The 16376-nt window shown below is 47.8% G+C and overlaps 1 protein-coding gene across 2 annotated transcripts in view; it reads right to left on the bottom strand.

Moving 5' to 3' along the window:
• The window catches only part of DPP6 (dipeptidyl peptidase like 6), a 795051-nt gene that overhangs the window by 165540 nt on the left and 613135 nt on the right, over nucleotides 1-16376 (bottom strand). For both annotated transcript variants that reach the window (XM_061166191.1, XM_061166192.1), the window contains exon 7: nucleotides 5518-5599. In XM_061166191.1, coding sequence (XP_061022174.1) covers nucleotides 5518-5599 — 82 coding nt within the window. The remainder of the gene's footprint in view (nucleotides 1-5517; nucleotides 5600-16376) is intronic.

Here is a 16376-nt window from a genome sequence, read left to right as displayed (position 1 = left end):
GGCACAGTCATGACTGAGGTGGAGGGCGGCCCAGGTCTCTGCAACGGGGTCCCCATGAGGTGACTGGGGGAACACGGGTGCATATGTGTCCACAAAGCAAGGCTGCTGGGAGTCGGGGAGGAAAGCCCGATGGACGTGTGGGGCTGGAGGGGCTCCAACTGACAGCAGGTGGTTGAGTTCACCCCAGGAGGAGGCCCGGACTTCAGGGTCTCAGCAGGGCCCGTGCTGAGAGCTGAACCGGCCTGACGAGCTCCACACCAGAGAGTGGGGAGAGGCCTGAGGGGTGATGGGCCCGTTGGGAGGGCTTTGTTCCAGGGGAATCAGTTAATCCAGACTGGAGGGTCCAAGAGGCCCGGCAGTTGCTCATCTCCTGTCGCTCCCGCTGGGGCCAGGACACCAAGTCTGGGTGGAGTGGATGGAAACAGGGTGCTCTGTGGTCAGTCGCTCAGTCGTGTCCGACTCTTTGCGACCCTGTGGTCTGTAGCCTGGCAGGCGCCTCTGTCCATGGGATTCTCCAGGCAAGAATATTGGCGTGAGTTGCCATACCCTCGTCTAGGGGATCTTCCCAACCCAGAAATCAAACCCATGTCTACTGCATTGCAGGCAGATTCTTTACCTCCGAGCCACTAGGGAAGCACCAAAACTAGCTAGTAAAAGTGTGAGTCGTTCAGTTGTGTCCGACTCTGTGACCCCATGGACCATAATCCGCCAGGTTCCTTCACGGGATTCTTCAGGCAAAAATACTAGAGTGGGTTGCCATTCCCTTCTCCAGGGGATGTTCCCGACCCAGGGATCGAACCTGGGTCTCCAGGATTGCAGGCAGATTCTTTACTGTCTGAGCCATCACGGAAGCCCCGCAGTGGATGAAAACGTGGTGGGGAACATTTATTTCTGAGGGTGACCACGAAACATGAAGCAGCTGGTGATTGCGGAGATGGAGGGTCTCTGCCAGCAGAGGCGGAAATCATCATGGAGAGAACACGCCTCCCTCGGCACTTCCGGGAGCTGGCAGATGGTCTAGGACACAGGGAGCATTCAGTGGCGGTTTACAGAGATGGAGAGGAGCGAGGAAGTGAACGTCCAGACCAAGCGTCCACAGAAGCACAGTCCTGCAGCGTCCCTCCCGTTCGGGTGGTGGATGGGCCCGTCCGAGCGGGGTGGACGGCTGGCAGTCCAGGCTGCCCTGCCCTGAGACCCTGTCAGGAGAGCTGACAGCTCAACCACTCATGAAAAAAATCAACTTTCAACAAGGACTCCTCGACCCCCCTGGGTAAGTTATTCTACCCGTGACTTTCCTTGGAAAAGTACCCCAGGGTCTACCCAGCCGTGCCATTCGGAGGTCAAGGCACAGCCCCTCATTGGTAAAGACGCTTCCCTTTGTTCCCTGGTTTCCAGGGAGACGCAGAGCAGGAGCTCACTGTCATGAGGACCACAGTCTCACGCCCTGGGAGGTGATGGGTAAGTCGACATCCTCTGCTGAGCGGGGACGCAGAGCCATGAGCATTCCTTCGTTTCCTGCTGCTGGGGTATCACATCCCCACTAGCTGCTCCCCAAGGACAGTGCTAGCCCCACCGCCCCCAGGTCCCCTCAGCACCCCTCCGCCTGCCCTTCACTGCACAATTCTGAAGACGGACTCAGCACCCCTTTCAGAGTTGTGCACCTGTCCCCATCACGGGAGCAGGCCAGGCAAGGAGGAACCCAGCTCTTGGTCTCTGACCCACAGAGTGGGCCCGCGCAGACCCCGGCCTTGAATCACTGATGTGGTCTGCTGCCCTGCAGTCGGTTACAGAAGTTTCCATGTCACTTGATTCTGAAAGAAAACACTGCTACGCAGCAAACCCACCAAGTTCCCTACGCTCTCGAGCGAGCCCACTGCGGGGCCCTCGAGGCCTGGACCCCGAGCGTGCCGTCAGCTCTAAGTGCAAAGCAGGCCTCTGCAGCTGCCCTCGGGGTCCCTGTGCTTTTGTTAAATGTTTCTAGCAGAGATGACATACGAGGAAATGAAAGGATAGTTTAATCACATTCTAGATCAGCAGAGACAAAACCTCACATAAACAGACGAACACGCAGGGAGGGGTGGGCAGGACATCACGAAATGATCAAAGAAAATGGAAATTCTCCATTAGGCAGTCAATCATCTGCTAGAGGATAAATGGAGAAAGATACAGTTTGGAGAGAAATTTTGATATGGTTTATGTTTCAGGGTAAATCACTACATATACTGACTGAAAAAGAGGGAGGAGGGACTTCCCTGGTGGTCCAGTGGTTAAGAATCTGCCTTGCAATGTAGGGGACTCAGGTTCAATCCCTAGTCAGGGAACCAAGATCCCATGTGCCACGGAGCAACAAAGCTTGCACGCCACGCATACTGGGCTTCCGCCACAACTAGAGAATCGTGAGCTGCGAGAAAAGATCCCTCGTGCTGCAACAACGTCTCGACATAGCCAGATAAATAAGGGAATAAATATATATCTAACAAATTTATTTTTTAATTGAAGGATAATTGCTTTACAGAATCTTGTTGTTTTTCTGTCAAACCTAAACAAATGTTTAAAAAGAAGAACAATGGGAGGAAGAGGAAGCTGGGGGACAGCTGTTCAATGCTGAGCGTCTTTTCTCAGTTAATCTTGCTTAATCCAGCCAAATCCATTTTCCCATCTCGAGGCTTTTGGCAGATAATGCCAAGTTCTGGGAACCACCCGGTTATCCCTCAGGAAGAACAAAGACCACAGACTGGCACCGCTTCAGCAGCGACTTTCGGGCAGAACGGACGCCTCCCCGAGGTCAAGGTTCTGTCCTCTTGCAGCGCAGGGGCCGGTCCGGCCGTGCTCACCACCTATGATGCGATCTGAAGGTCAAATGAAATTTACCCTAAAAGGCAAGAGCCTGTGATCAGAGGCCCTGAGCCTCCCTCTGAGCCCCTCCTGGTGGCCCGGCCCGGGCCACCTTCCTGTGGTTCAGGGGTCCGCAGCCCAGAGGCATCGCGGGGATCTGGCCACACGGGGAGGAGGCGGTGCCCGGAAAGGCCTTGGTGAACTTTCACTGCAGCTGTGTTCTCTGCTCCCGGAGGACAAGTACTCATTTCACTCTGACTCATTATAATTAGAGTAGATTTCCTCTGGGGAGCAATATTTACTTTTAAAAATAAAACAGCAACGAGAGATCTGTGAGTGTTTGCAAGGCCTGCTTGTGGGTTTTGAATTGTCTTTGCCAAGAGTGCCCACCAGGAGCATCCGGCCCCGGGGGTCAGGCCTTCCCAGGTGAGCACAGACAAGAGGGCATGTGGTCCCCTAAACATTCACCAACCGCTGCCTTCCGGGAAAGGCTGCTGACTCTTGCTCCAACATACAGGATGTTTTCTCAGCGCTGAGAGGTATTGCCTTCTAGACTCAGTACAAGAAAAATAGCAAAGTTAAAAAAGTTTAAAGTCTCAGATTCCAGGAGCACATGAGTACACCTGGTACTAAGGCCAAATATCAGCAATCGTACTTGACCGAACCTTCATTTCCCTGAAGCAGAGAGGAAGCTGAACTTCCTTCACTGTCAGTCACATCCTAAATATACACGAAGATGTAGATGCGTAGCGCTTCCCTGGCGGCTCAGTGGTAAAGAATCTGCCTGCAATGCAGGAGACCCGGGTTCAAGCCCTGGGTTGGGAAGATCCCCTAGAGGAGGAAATGGCAACTCACTCCACTATTCTTGCTCGGAGAATCCCATGGACAGAGAAGCCTGGCGGGTTGCAGTCCATGGGGTTGAGAAGAGTCGGAGGTGATGGAGTGACTACCCTTATTTTCTTTCACACACAGATGCTAGCTATTTGCCTCCATCTAATTATTTTATATTTAAGTGGTTGAGAACCACAAGAATATCAGCTGATTATTCACCTGTCCATTCATGCATTGACTTTTGACCTCAACAGTTATTTCCCAAGTGCCAGGCATGGAGCTAGATGCTCAGAATTCACAGATGGAAAGTGCTCGGGGCTTACCCCAAGGACCACCCCAGCGGGGAGAGATGTGTGGGCAGGAACTCGTGTGTGAAAGGAGTTTGTGTGGTCACACTGGGGTGCCTAGAGAGGCGGCCTGGCCCTGTGAGCAGAGAGGCTGGGGGAGCTTTCTCAAAGAAGCTGACCCTAGTTCTGCTGCTGGTTATTGTTTAGGAGATGAGGGTAATAACTTCCAAAATCACGTAACCCAGCCCTGACCACGGTGCAACCTGGCCTGAGTCTTAAGCACTTCAGTCTTCTACAGTCTCCTATGGAATTGTGATTTTTTTCCTTGCACAAGCGTTAGCGGCTTTGAGCAAAGACGACTCTTCTCTCCTGGCTGTGACTGACTGATGGATGTGTGTCATTCTGCGAGTCAGCTCGTGGCACCTTCCTGCCCTCTTGTCACTGGTTTAGATCCATTAAATGTGCCTTTTGAAACCTCCACTCACTAAGTGTGCAGCACAGGGAACACTTGGGTAACAGCTAACACAGCCGGTGGCCTACACCTTCCTGCTTCTTCAAATCAATTCGAGACAATGGAATTAACACACAACCGAGAAAAAATAATTGTACTATTGGGGAAAGGAAGATCATTTTAATTCCTAAGACAGTAGGCAGCCTGTTCAACAGAATATCACCCCAAGGTTTTTAAAATGATCATTTTCTGTGCTATTTTAGGAGGAGTTTTACAAAATGCAGCTTTATTAATCGGCTCAAAGATGTAGAAGAAAATGGTCAGCCACCATGCCACCTGATCTTCAAGCTGCAGGCGCTTTCAGGAAAGGGTGATGCAACCTTGTTAATGGGACTGACATGTATCACCCGGTTTTAGACAGGAGTAATGCTAGGGATGAACCCGAGTGGTCACCTCACCCAATCATTCACACAGGAGCCGGGCTAGCCGACAGCAGCCTGGCATCTAGTTCACGAACTCCCAGGGTTAGAACCCATGTGTTTTAACCACTTGTTCAGACCCCTTTTTGCTACACATTGGGTTTCTCAAAACGTCTTAGTTTTGCCAATTCGAGTGGGAATCCATGGAGCTTTCTGGCATAAAGCAGAGATGGCCCCACCAGCTCTGGGCATTCTGCAGACGCTGTGCGCTGGGAGCCCAGGTCCACGGCAGCTGCAAATCTACTTTTCTTTTCCTCCCGGGGAAAGAACCAGAGTTCCACGAGCAGAACCAAAGAGCATTTCATGACTCCACCATTCTGACCATTCCCATCTGCTGTCCTCTGATGAGGTCCATCTCAGATTCACGGTTAAGTCTACAGTCAACACACGTGGCCCAGTCAGGGACTGCTTTAAGGATAGCAGGCACCAGAACCAAGGCATATGCTCTTCCAACCTCAACAGAGTTCTCTAGCAAAACAGACGGCTGGTCATTTACACATGCAGATGTCCTGGGGTACTTTTCCAAAACGTAATTCACACAAACACAGATTCTGAGTCTAGGGAGATACACTCAGTCTGTAAAACATAAACTTCATCAACGCGAACACGTGGTCACTGAAAGTGATGTGCTTACCAGCTGCTGACCCTTGGGGCCCCATCCTGCATACTGAAGTTTAGCGTTGCTGACTTCCGGTGGATCCAGGCTCTGAGGGTCCCTGAAAGAAAAAAACAAAGAAAGAGGTGGGAAATAAGAAGTCAAGATGATGTAATATTATCTTCCACCTGTAGCTCACTCGTTTTTCTTCCACTGAATCATTTTCAGGAGCTTGTGTTATTCAATTAAAACATCTCATTCAGCCTCCACTAGATTTCTTCTGATATATATATATAATTTACATGAAACTGAAATAGGCTGGTCATTGCTTAACTTCCATAGTAAATATTCATCAAGAGAGAACATGTGGAGAGGTGTGTAGACCAATTTCTAAAATACCCCTAATAGTCAAAAATGGGAACGTGCAGCTCCGCAGGGATAAATCCCCACAACTTCCATCTCCATCTCTGGCTCTCCTGGCAGGCAGGCTTCCCCCTGAGCACGATGCTGGGTCATTCTGACCTCCCCAAGCAGCAGCCTCGGGACAGAGTCCACCCTTAGTTTGTGCTGATTCAGAAGAAGGGTGGGGTGGGGGAAGAAGGAAGTGGTGAAGGAGGGAGTGAGGAAGAGAGGGACCAAGACCTGAGGACAGAAGGGGGAAAGCCCAGGAGGAGGATTTTTTTTTCTTTTAAACCTCACATTTTTCATTCTTAATTTATTGATATGCAAAATGCCACACTTTAAAAAAAAATCTTGTCTATGTATTTAAATAAAGGTCCTAGTGAATAAGTCACAGTAATAAAAGGAAAAAACCTAACACTTTTGTAAATATTAACTATTTCAGTATATTTTATAGCTACCACTGTGTACCCATGTAGGAAAGACTGGAGTCTGAGTTTCTTTCAGACATGTCTGCCAAACAGGCCAAGCTCTGCAGAGGAGCACCTGTCACTCAAAAATAACGTTTCTTGTGCAGAAGACACAGCTGTGAAGGTGCCCATTCGTCTAGAGAGACCAGGGTTGAGTGGTCTTAGGAAAACACAGATGCTGAATTTTAGGAGCTGCCTGAACCAAGATGAAGCAGGAAGGGAAGGGAGGTGAGTGAAATGGGTAAGAATGTGCTGATTCAGAGCTTCGATCAGCAGAAAATTCTAAGGTATTAATAAATGCTTAACAGTACTATAAGAATGAAACAGAGTACACTGCAGACGAAAACGTGTTAAGGGAGACAGGATAGTCTGCAAAGCCCCCAGGGGTTTCAGGCATTGTGGAGAAACCAGGGGAAGCCTGAAGGTGGATGATGAGGAGCTAATAAGAGTGACAAGGACAACAGCGGTCAGCCAGGAGGCAGACACCCAGGCAGGTAGAAGGGCCTTAACATTCCAGCTTCCAGATGGTTTTTAACCAACTCTACCTCTGTACACTTTTAACATGTCAAAGTATTTTCATAAACATAAGTGTTTTCCTCTCTAACATGCTGTAGGGAAAGGCTTTCTAAGGCTGACTCAAAACCCAGAAGTAATAAAAGTGCGGTAAATTTACATAACAGTACATTTTCTGCATGACAAAAACCACAAACAAAAGATACTGGCAAACTGGGAGAAAATATTCATAACAAATGAATGGCTAATATCACTATTATATAAAGGACTCTCAACTATCAAGGTTATAAAAGAACAAACAAAAAGAAACATGAGAAAAAGACATGAAGAGATAATTCACAAAAATACAGAAAAATGTATTAAAAAGGACTCAAACACATTCGAATTAGAGAAACATAAACTGAAACTACACTGATATTTCTCACCCACACACACACACACATACTCTCACACATATACAGATAGATCCAAAATCCAGATATGTGTGTATCTACTGGTTAGTACACATAGCTACATGCCCTTGCTCTGTTTATGGAGAAGCCTAGACTCAGTGACACCCAGGAGAAGATGAGCCCACCCAGTACCCTCATCCTGGTCTCTGAGCACCATCATCCAATTAAAAAAGAATAGGGCTCCCAGGAGAAGAAATCATAAGCAGGCTAGAACAGCAAAAATGCAGGATGAGTCTGGAACATCTTATGGACCAGAAAGTAAGGAAAGTCCCAAAAAAGATAGAGCTTGTTAATAGAAGGCAGAAGCTAAAGCTTGCATGGCCAAAGTTGGAACAATCTGAGCAACAAAATCATGAACAATAATATTGACTTGACCCATAGAATAAATATTCATGATCCTTACTAATATAAAGAATCAAATACATAACTGGGGGGGGGGGAGGAGCAGCTCTTCATCATAACAGAATTCCAATCAATAAATGCAGAAGGAAAGAGCATCACCCTTGGGGGAACAGCAGAGTGATGACTGCTGCAGACAAGATCCATGATGGATGCTAAAATTAGCAGGGAAAGTCTGAAAAGAAATGATTTGCATAGTCTCAAAGTATCTCCTGCAAGATACTTATCACCCCAAAGGAGAAGATAGCAACTTTACAAGGAGAAACCTGGCAGACAGCAACTTAACCAAGAGATCAAGGTCAGCATCACCAGAGGTAAAACAAGTCAACATCAGGACCGTTCAGCAAGATTCACTGAGAAAAACAGAACCTCATATATATAGTATTGTCAACTGGTGAAAGTGAAAGTCACTTCTTCGTGTCCGACTCTTTGCGACCCCATGGACTATACAGTCCACGGAATTCTCCAGGCCAGAAGACTGGAGCGGGTAGCCTTTCCCTTCTCCAGGGGATCTTCCCATCCCAGGGATTGAACCCAGGTCTCCTGCACTGCAGGTGGATTCTTTACCAGCTGAGCCGCCAGGGAAGCCCATCATTGGCAAAGCCCATTATCAATTCCTGGGGAATAAACGTAGAATCTGGGTAATAAAAGAAACCTAACCGTTTTGCTCCCTTGTGTTTCATATAATTTCACTTACTCACAGGGGGCCAGGTGAAGAGGCCCTGCCCTTGGCCGTTCAGACCACCAGAGTTTCTGGTGTGAAATCGCTGCTCCGCCCCCTCTCCTCAGGGGCGTGTGCAGAGATGCTGCACACATTTCTGTGATTCAAGACGGTGGCACTTGAAGGCCGTGTGCAAAGGCGCCGAGCTGTGCACTGCGATCTGGAGTGAGAGCCCGGCCCCTTCGTTAGCCCCGCCCCCGATAGCCCCGCCCCTAGAGCCCCGCCCCCTGCCCCTGACCACACTTGATGAAGCAGCCCTGCCCCGACCCGGCAGAAGAGCATGTGGTCTAAAGGCCGATCTCCCACCTCAGCGTCCTTCTCGTCCTTCCATCAGAGGACAAAGCTCCCCTCTGCTGCTGAGCTCAGCCCCTTCTCGTTCTATTGGCTCCACATACGGCAGGACGACCGCTGTTGGGAACCAACTGGGGTGGGTCGGTAACAGGATCTCTGCTAAGAATGCATCGCCTCTCTCCAGTCATGAAAAAACTTCAGACAAACCCAGATGGAGGCGCTCAGCCAAACAGCCGGCCAGTGATCTTCAAAAGTGACCTCTCCTTCCACAAAAGAGAAGGGAAGAGGGAGGACATGTCACAGCCTGGAGGGGACTGAGGGGAATTACTACCCGCAAGAATGTGGGATTCTGATACAGAGAAAAGGCAGTGATAGAAAAGCTGGTCAAGTGCAAATGAGGTCAGCCATTGAGTGAATAACACTGTACCAGTATTAATCTTCTGTTCCTGATAATAACACTGTGGGTATGAAACACTGATACATTAACAGCAGGAGAAGTGGAGTGAGGTGTAGAAGAGAACTCTTTGTACTATTTTTGCAACTTTTGTTCATCTAAAATTACTTCAAAATAAAAAGCTAAAACTATTCTGAAGAATTTTAGTAGCTTATAGCTGGTTGGTTATAAAAATTATTATAGTATGTAATGCAAAGTTAGAGAATTACCCCAACCCTGACATACTGTGATATTGATACTGAATTGGAAAACCATGACTTCTGAATCTAACACATGACTGTATCTAACTTCTGTATTTAACACAGCCTCGGCACTCAATACCCGCATTTGAATAAACAAATGAGATGGATGGACTACAGATGGATGCATGGCACTAAGGAAAAGAACTTTAGCAGGTTTAAAGGTCTAATGAGCTCACCTGTCCTGGGTTTATTTAGAATTTTCGAAGCACAGACCACAGGGTAGGAGATCAGAAAGAAGTAGCCTTACTTATTAATGAAAATTAGTTTGTTCGATTATGATATCCTAGGATACGTCTAGGATACTCACAATAGCTGATGAACTTGTCTCTAATCTAACAACTGTAAATTCCTGTAAAAATTTCCATAAACGCTGCCTGGAAATCACGTCTCCAGCAGATAAAGTGTCTCAGAAGGCGGGGTGAGCACCAGGCCAATGCACCAACCCACACACACGCATCCAGATTCATTACCTCTGCTCCCCTGTGCTCAGGAGACCATTGCTCCCTCTCGAGAGACGACAGACAAGAGTCCACAGCCTGGAGGCAACAAAGTTATAGGCAGAACCTCAGGCTGGCGATCAGAAGTCTAGCGCCCAGGTTCCAGCTTCCTGATGCAAGATCATGCGTCTGGGCTGATCACACGTGACCACAGATCACATGATTCAACAGGAGACGCTCCTGTATATACTGACAGCAGGCCACACAGCACTTGAAAGTGGAGTGTTACTCGCTCAGTCTTGTCTGACTCTCTGTGACCCCGTGGGCTGTAGCCCCCCAGGCTCCTCTGTCCGTGGAATTCTCCAGGCAAGAATACTGCAGTGGGTTGCCATTTCCTTCTCCAGGGGATCTTCCTGACCCAGGGATTGAACCTGCATCTCCTGCATTGCGGGCAGATTCTTAACCACTGAGCCACCAGGGAAGCCCATTATCTAGTACATACTTGATAAATGCCCATTTACTCACTGATAAACTGGTAAATCCCCTAGAGTAGGAAATGGCAATCCACTCCAGTATTCTTGCCTGGAAAATTCCATGGGCAGAGGAGCCTGGAGGGCTACAGTCCACGGGGTCGCAAAGAATTGGGCACAACTGAGCAACTGAGTGCACACAGACACACACATGCACGCACACACACACACACACAGGTAAATATTCAAGTCAACTATGCACCACAAATTCTATGTAACTTTAACAAAAGGTCCAACCACATATCAGCTATAAGGACAAATTTACAGAACTCAGCAACCCAACACATGACCTATACTCCTGTATTAGACTGGAGCTTGGGTACAGAGAAGTTAGCTCTCAACCATACCCTCCCCATCTGTTTCTGTAAAATAAACCTGTATTTTTGCATCTGCACATGATTGTGTCAGATTCTTTTGCTTTCACATTAAAAGTGCATCTCTTCCAGCCACCCCCTCCCCCCCGACACACCCAGACCCCTGGAACCAGCAGAGAAAAGCATGGAGCCAACCGGCCAACCGGAGTCTCTCCCCTCACTGGGACTAACCCACCTGTCGCTGTCCTTACATCTAGCGCTTGGGTGCTTGCCACCCTCTCGGCACCAACTCCAACCTCTCCTGCTCTCTTCACATCCCCTTTTATCTGCTGCCCCCTTCCTCTGCTCCGAGCAGAGACCCACCTGTGGGGCAGATGGGAAGAGGCCTGATCCTGGTCACCTTCCAGGAGGAACCTGCTGCTCTGGAGGAAATGACAACCCACTCCAGGATTCCTGCCTGAGAAATCCCATGGACAGAGAAGCCTGGAGGGCTACAGTTCACGGGGTCGCAGAGAGTCAGACACACCTGAGCACGCACGCACGCACACACACACACACACACGTGCACACACGCAGTTGATTTACAATGCTGTGCTAACTTCTTCTGTACCGCAAAGATTAAGTTACACATATAAATACACTTTTTCATATTCTTTCCCATTATGGTTTATTACAGGATATTGAATACAGTTCCCTGCGCTGTACAGGAAGACCTTATTTACTCATTCTTTACGTGATACTCTGCATCTGTTAATTCCAGACTCCCAGTCCTCCCCCCACCAAGCCCCTCCCCTCTGGCAATCACAAGTCTGTTCTCTGTGTCTGAATCTGTTTCGGTCTGGTAGGTAAGTCCACCTGTGTCATATTTTAGATGTCACACAGAAGAGACATATACGGTACTGCTTGTTTTCTGTCTGACTTACTTCACTTAGTGTGATATTATCATCTCCAGGCCCATCCGTGTTGCTGCAGAAGGCATTATTTCAGTCCTTTATGGCTGAGTGCTATCCCACTGTATACACACGTACACCACACACGTTGTCTCTATTCCTGCGTCTGCTGATGGACATTTGGCTTACTGCCATGTCGCAGCTGCTGTACGTAGTGCTGAACACAGAGTGAATGTATCTTTCTGAATGATAACTTTTGTCCAGATACATGCTCAGGAGTGGGATTGCTGGAAATGACAGCTCTATTTTTACCTTTTTCGGAACCTCCATACAGTTCTCCATAGTGGCTGCAGTGGAGTAACTCTCATGAAGCCCCAGCATCCTGAGGACTGGCTCCATCTGCTCTTTCTATCCTTCTCCTCTCTCCTCATTGCTACTTCTTTCCAAGGGGGCACTTTCCCATCTACATACGAGACAAGCCTACCACAAGAACAAACACAACACATCTCGTCCATTTATGATTCATCCCCTTGTCTTTTCTCCGGAACCTCATGAAGTGGATCACACGCAGGGGTCATTTTCTGACTTTCCACCCTGTTCTCAACCTAGTGGAGTGTGGCTTCCACCCCACTGTGAAGCTGGCCTGCTCTTAAGGTCTCCCATCACCACTGACTTGCCAAACTCGTCTTCTATGGGCTCTTCTTCTGCCTCCTCCTTAAAACTGAGTGTCCTGGGCTCCACTGGCCACACCTGCTCCTCCCACTGCACTCCCAACCCTGGTGATCTCGTTATGGTCATTTTTGTTGTTCAGCTGCATCCGACTTTTTGTGACCCCACGGACTGCAGCATGCTAGGCCTCCCTGTCCATCACCATCTCCAGGAGTTTGTTCAAACTCATGTCCACCGAGTCGGTGATGCCATCCAACCATCCCATCCTCTGTCGTCCCCTTCTCCTCCTGCCTTCGATCTTTCCCAGCATCAGGGTCTTTTCTAATGAGTTGGCTCTTTGCATCAGGTGGCCAAGTATTGCAGTTTCAGCTTCAGCATCTGCCCTTCCAATGAATATTTTGGGTTGATTTTGTTTAGGATTGACTGGTTTTATCTCCTTGCAGTCCAAGGGACTCTCAAGAGTCTTCTCCAGCACCACAGTTCAAAAACATCAGTTCTTTGGCGCTCAGCTTTCTTTATAGTCCAACTCTCACATCCATAAATGACCACTGGAAAAACCATGGCTTTCACTAGATAGACTTTTGTTGGCAAAGTAATGTCTCTGCTTTTTAATATGCTGTCTAGGTTGGTCAAAGCTTTTTTCCAAGGAGCAAGTGTCTTTTAATTTCATTTCAGTCACCATCCACAGTGATTTTGGAGCCCCCCAAAATAAAGGCTGTCACTGTTTCCACTGTTTCCCCATCTATTTGCTAGGGAGTAATGGGACCATATGCCGTGATCATAGTTCTTTGAATGTTGAATTTTAAGCCAGCTTTTTCACTCTCCTCTTTCACTTTCATCAAGTCTCTTTAGTTCCTCTTCGCTTTCTGCCACAAGGGTAATGTCATCTGCATATCTGAGGTTACTGATGTTTCTCCTGGCAATCTTGATTCTAGCTTGTGCTTCATCCAGCCCTGTGTTTTGCATAATGTACTCCAAATAGAAGTTAAATAAGCAGGGTGACAATATACAACCTTGACGTACTCCTTTCCCGATTTGGAACCAGTCCATTGTTTCATGTCTGGTTCTAACTGTTGCTTCCTGACCTGCATACAGATTTCTCAAGAGGCAGGTCAGGTGGTCTGGTATTCCCATCTCTTGAAGGGTTATCCATAGTTTGTTGGGATCCACACTGTCAAATAAGCAATAGTCAATAAAATAGTCAATAGTCAAACAGTCAATAAAGCAAAAGTAGATGTTTTTCTGGAACTCTCTTGCTTTTTTGATGATCCAACAGATGTTGGCAATTTGATCTCTGGTTCCTCTGCCTTTTCTAAATCCAGCTTGAACATCTGAAAGTTCACGGTTCACGTATTGCTGAAGCCTGGCTTGGAGGATTTTCAGCATGACCTTGCTAGCGTGTGAGATGAGTGCAGCTGTGTGGTAGTTGAACATTCACAATCATGGTCAATCTCAATTCCTACTCTGAGGAGCGCCAAGATCACACCCCAGCCCAGGGCTCCTCCATCCCTCAGGCGGCACACAGGGTATCTCCCCTGGGCTATCCCCCGAGTCCTCAGCATTGACACTAGTGAACTGAGCCCTCTCTGCCTCACTTCTTAGGTAGGTGGTAGTACCACAGTCTGCGTGGTCATGCAGGCTAGGAACCTGCTGCAGGCCTCTTAGAGGTCAAGCAGCCAAAGCTCTGCGTTGTGGGTCAAATTCTGGGCCCCCAGAGGAGATGCTGAGTCCCGACCTTATTTTTACATAGGCTCTTGGCTGACATCACCACATTAAAATAAAGTCATTCTGGAAAAGGAGAGAGGCTGACGGAAATCTGGTAGCTGGCATCTTCACAAGATGAGATGTACAGAACAGACACAGAGGGAGAAGGCCATGTGACGATGGAGGCAGAGATCGGAGTGATGTTCCCACAAGCCAAGGAGCGCCAGGGCCCGAGTGCATCCTCCAAAGGCCCAAGGAGGTGAGAAAGGGTCCCCCCGAGAAGTGTCAGAGGGAGCACGATCTCGCGGACACCCCGGTTTCACACCACTGACTTTCAGAACTGGGAAAGAATAAATTTCCGTTGCTTTAAGCCACTCGGTGAGTGGTAACTTGTTACTGCAGCCCCAAGAAGCTTCATTTCTCAGAGCAATTGAAGCCCTGAGTAGTGAGTGATTTGCTCAAGGACACATAGCTGATTAACTTTTGTTTGAAGATTAATCTCCTGCTTTGGTCAAAGGGAAAGAAAAGTCTCCAACTGACTGAGGAACAAAGCAGGAAGACGCTCAGAGAGGAGACCAAGGAAGCTTCGTCTGTGGACGTCTCGCTGTGCTTTCATATGGCTTCCCGTGGAGGAGGCTTCTCCATCAGAGAAGCTGGATGCCAGCTCCACACGGGTCCTCCAGCCGCGGGGACCACTTGCAGATCTCTCTGCCTTGAGCCCAAGACCTGGTTCCCTGTCATCAAATGATTTTCCATTATGGACTGGGTTATTATGAAGAGTGAGTCTGTGTGTGCGTGCGTGTGTGTGAGAGAGAGATATACAGAGAGAGAGAATAAAAAAGAAAATGCATGAAGCTATGGATTTATTTGGGGATTGGTTGCTGTCGTCTACCCTTTTTCTGTCTTCCTTTCTATTTACTGTTTATTTTAAAGAATCCATGGTAAGATCTCTGATGAATCATCACCAGGATTGAGATGAATTGGTTAAAAAATGATTAAGGAAGAATAAAATTATCTGGACTTCCTATATCTCAAAATAATCATACCATCCATTCTGATTTTGCTTATTTGAGCAATAAACAAAATAGGGCATAAATCATGTTGAATTTTGAAAAGTAAATTAATGTAGCCAAGTTTACTCATTTATCTTCCAAGCGAGTTCAGGGGATTGAAAAGCTTCCCAACAAAAAAGGCATTTGGCAAAGAAAAGCAAAAAAAAAATTGCTTATTTGGTTCCTAAATTTTACGGTGAAAGACATAAAAAAATAGCATTATCAGTGTGGAATGAAGTATGTACTTTGCATGGTGGGTAATATACAAATAAAAGATACACTCCTAGTCATAGAATAGGGTCTGACACATTGTAGATGTCTATGCATACTGACTGAATAATGAACAAATGGATGGGTGGATGGATGAAAAAATAGAGTCTAGTCTAATTGCCACTGTTAATTGGTTAGGGTTTGTGATATCTTAAACTGATTCAGAACTTAAAGATTTGTGTTATCATTTTTATGTATATCTTAAATAACACAATTTAATCCTTTAGGCAGGTACCCTTCTAGACACAAACCCTTCTTGAATGGCCAGCACTTGAGTACATGTTTACCATTCATTTTAAGATGCTTCTATATCTATGACCTATGGGAAGTTCCTTTCCTTGTGAAAGATCTGGACACAGAAGTTTCCAGGCAGAGAAGCTCTACTCACTGAGTGACTAGGAGAGGCTTGTTCTGAAATATTTACGACATTTCCACCCACCCCATCTACAAGGACCCTCTAATGTGTGAGTGTGCGCTCAGTCAGTCAGTCGTGTCTGACTCTCTGCGACCCCATGGACTGTAGCCCACCAGGCTCCTCTGTCCATGGGATTCTCCAGGCAGGAATACTGGAGTGGGTTGCCATTCCCTCCTCCAGGGGATCTTCCCTACCCAGGGATGGGACCTGAGTCTCCACGTCTCCTGTATCGGCAGGTGGGTTCTTTACCACTGAGATACCTTGGAAGTCCCCTATTCTAATATACATGATGACAAACACAAGTATTAAATAAAACCACACAGGAAGATTAGTTTTAAATACAAGGAGAGGAGAGGAAGGAGGAAGGGGAGGAGGTAGGGGAGGAGAAGCCCTCACTGCAGCTGCTCCAGGCATCAAGCCTGACGGGCAGAGTCTAGGTTCAAGGTGACCTCTGTTCTGCTCATGACCTGGTGCCAAGCCTTCACGCTCTTACTGCCTCCCCAGATGCACTCCCTGAATCGGAATTCCCATGCTTCCCCCTGGAAAGGGTGGGCAGTCTCAGAGGAGAGGACAGCAGTCAGCAAACCGGAGCTCCCCGCTGCCCCCTGGAGGAAGGGGGCGGCGTCTGCACGAGGAGAGAGCCCACCCGGCCTTTCCCCCCCCCACATCCAAGGGC

The sequence above is a fragment of the Dama dama genome, chromosome 18 (assembly GCF_033118175.1).
Source record: "Dama dama isolate Ldn47 chromosome 18, ASM3311817v1, whole genome shotgun sequence".
NCBI classification, from domain to species: domain Eukaryota; kingdom Metazoa; phylum Chordata; class Mammalia; order Artiodactyla; family Cervidae; genus Dama; species Dama dama.
This window is presented reverse-complemented; position numbering and strand designations above follow the sequence as displayed.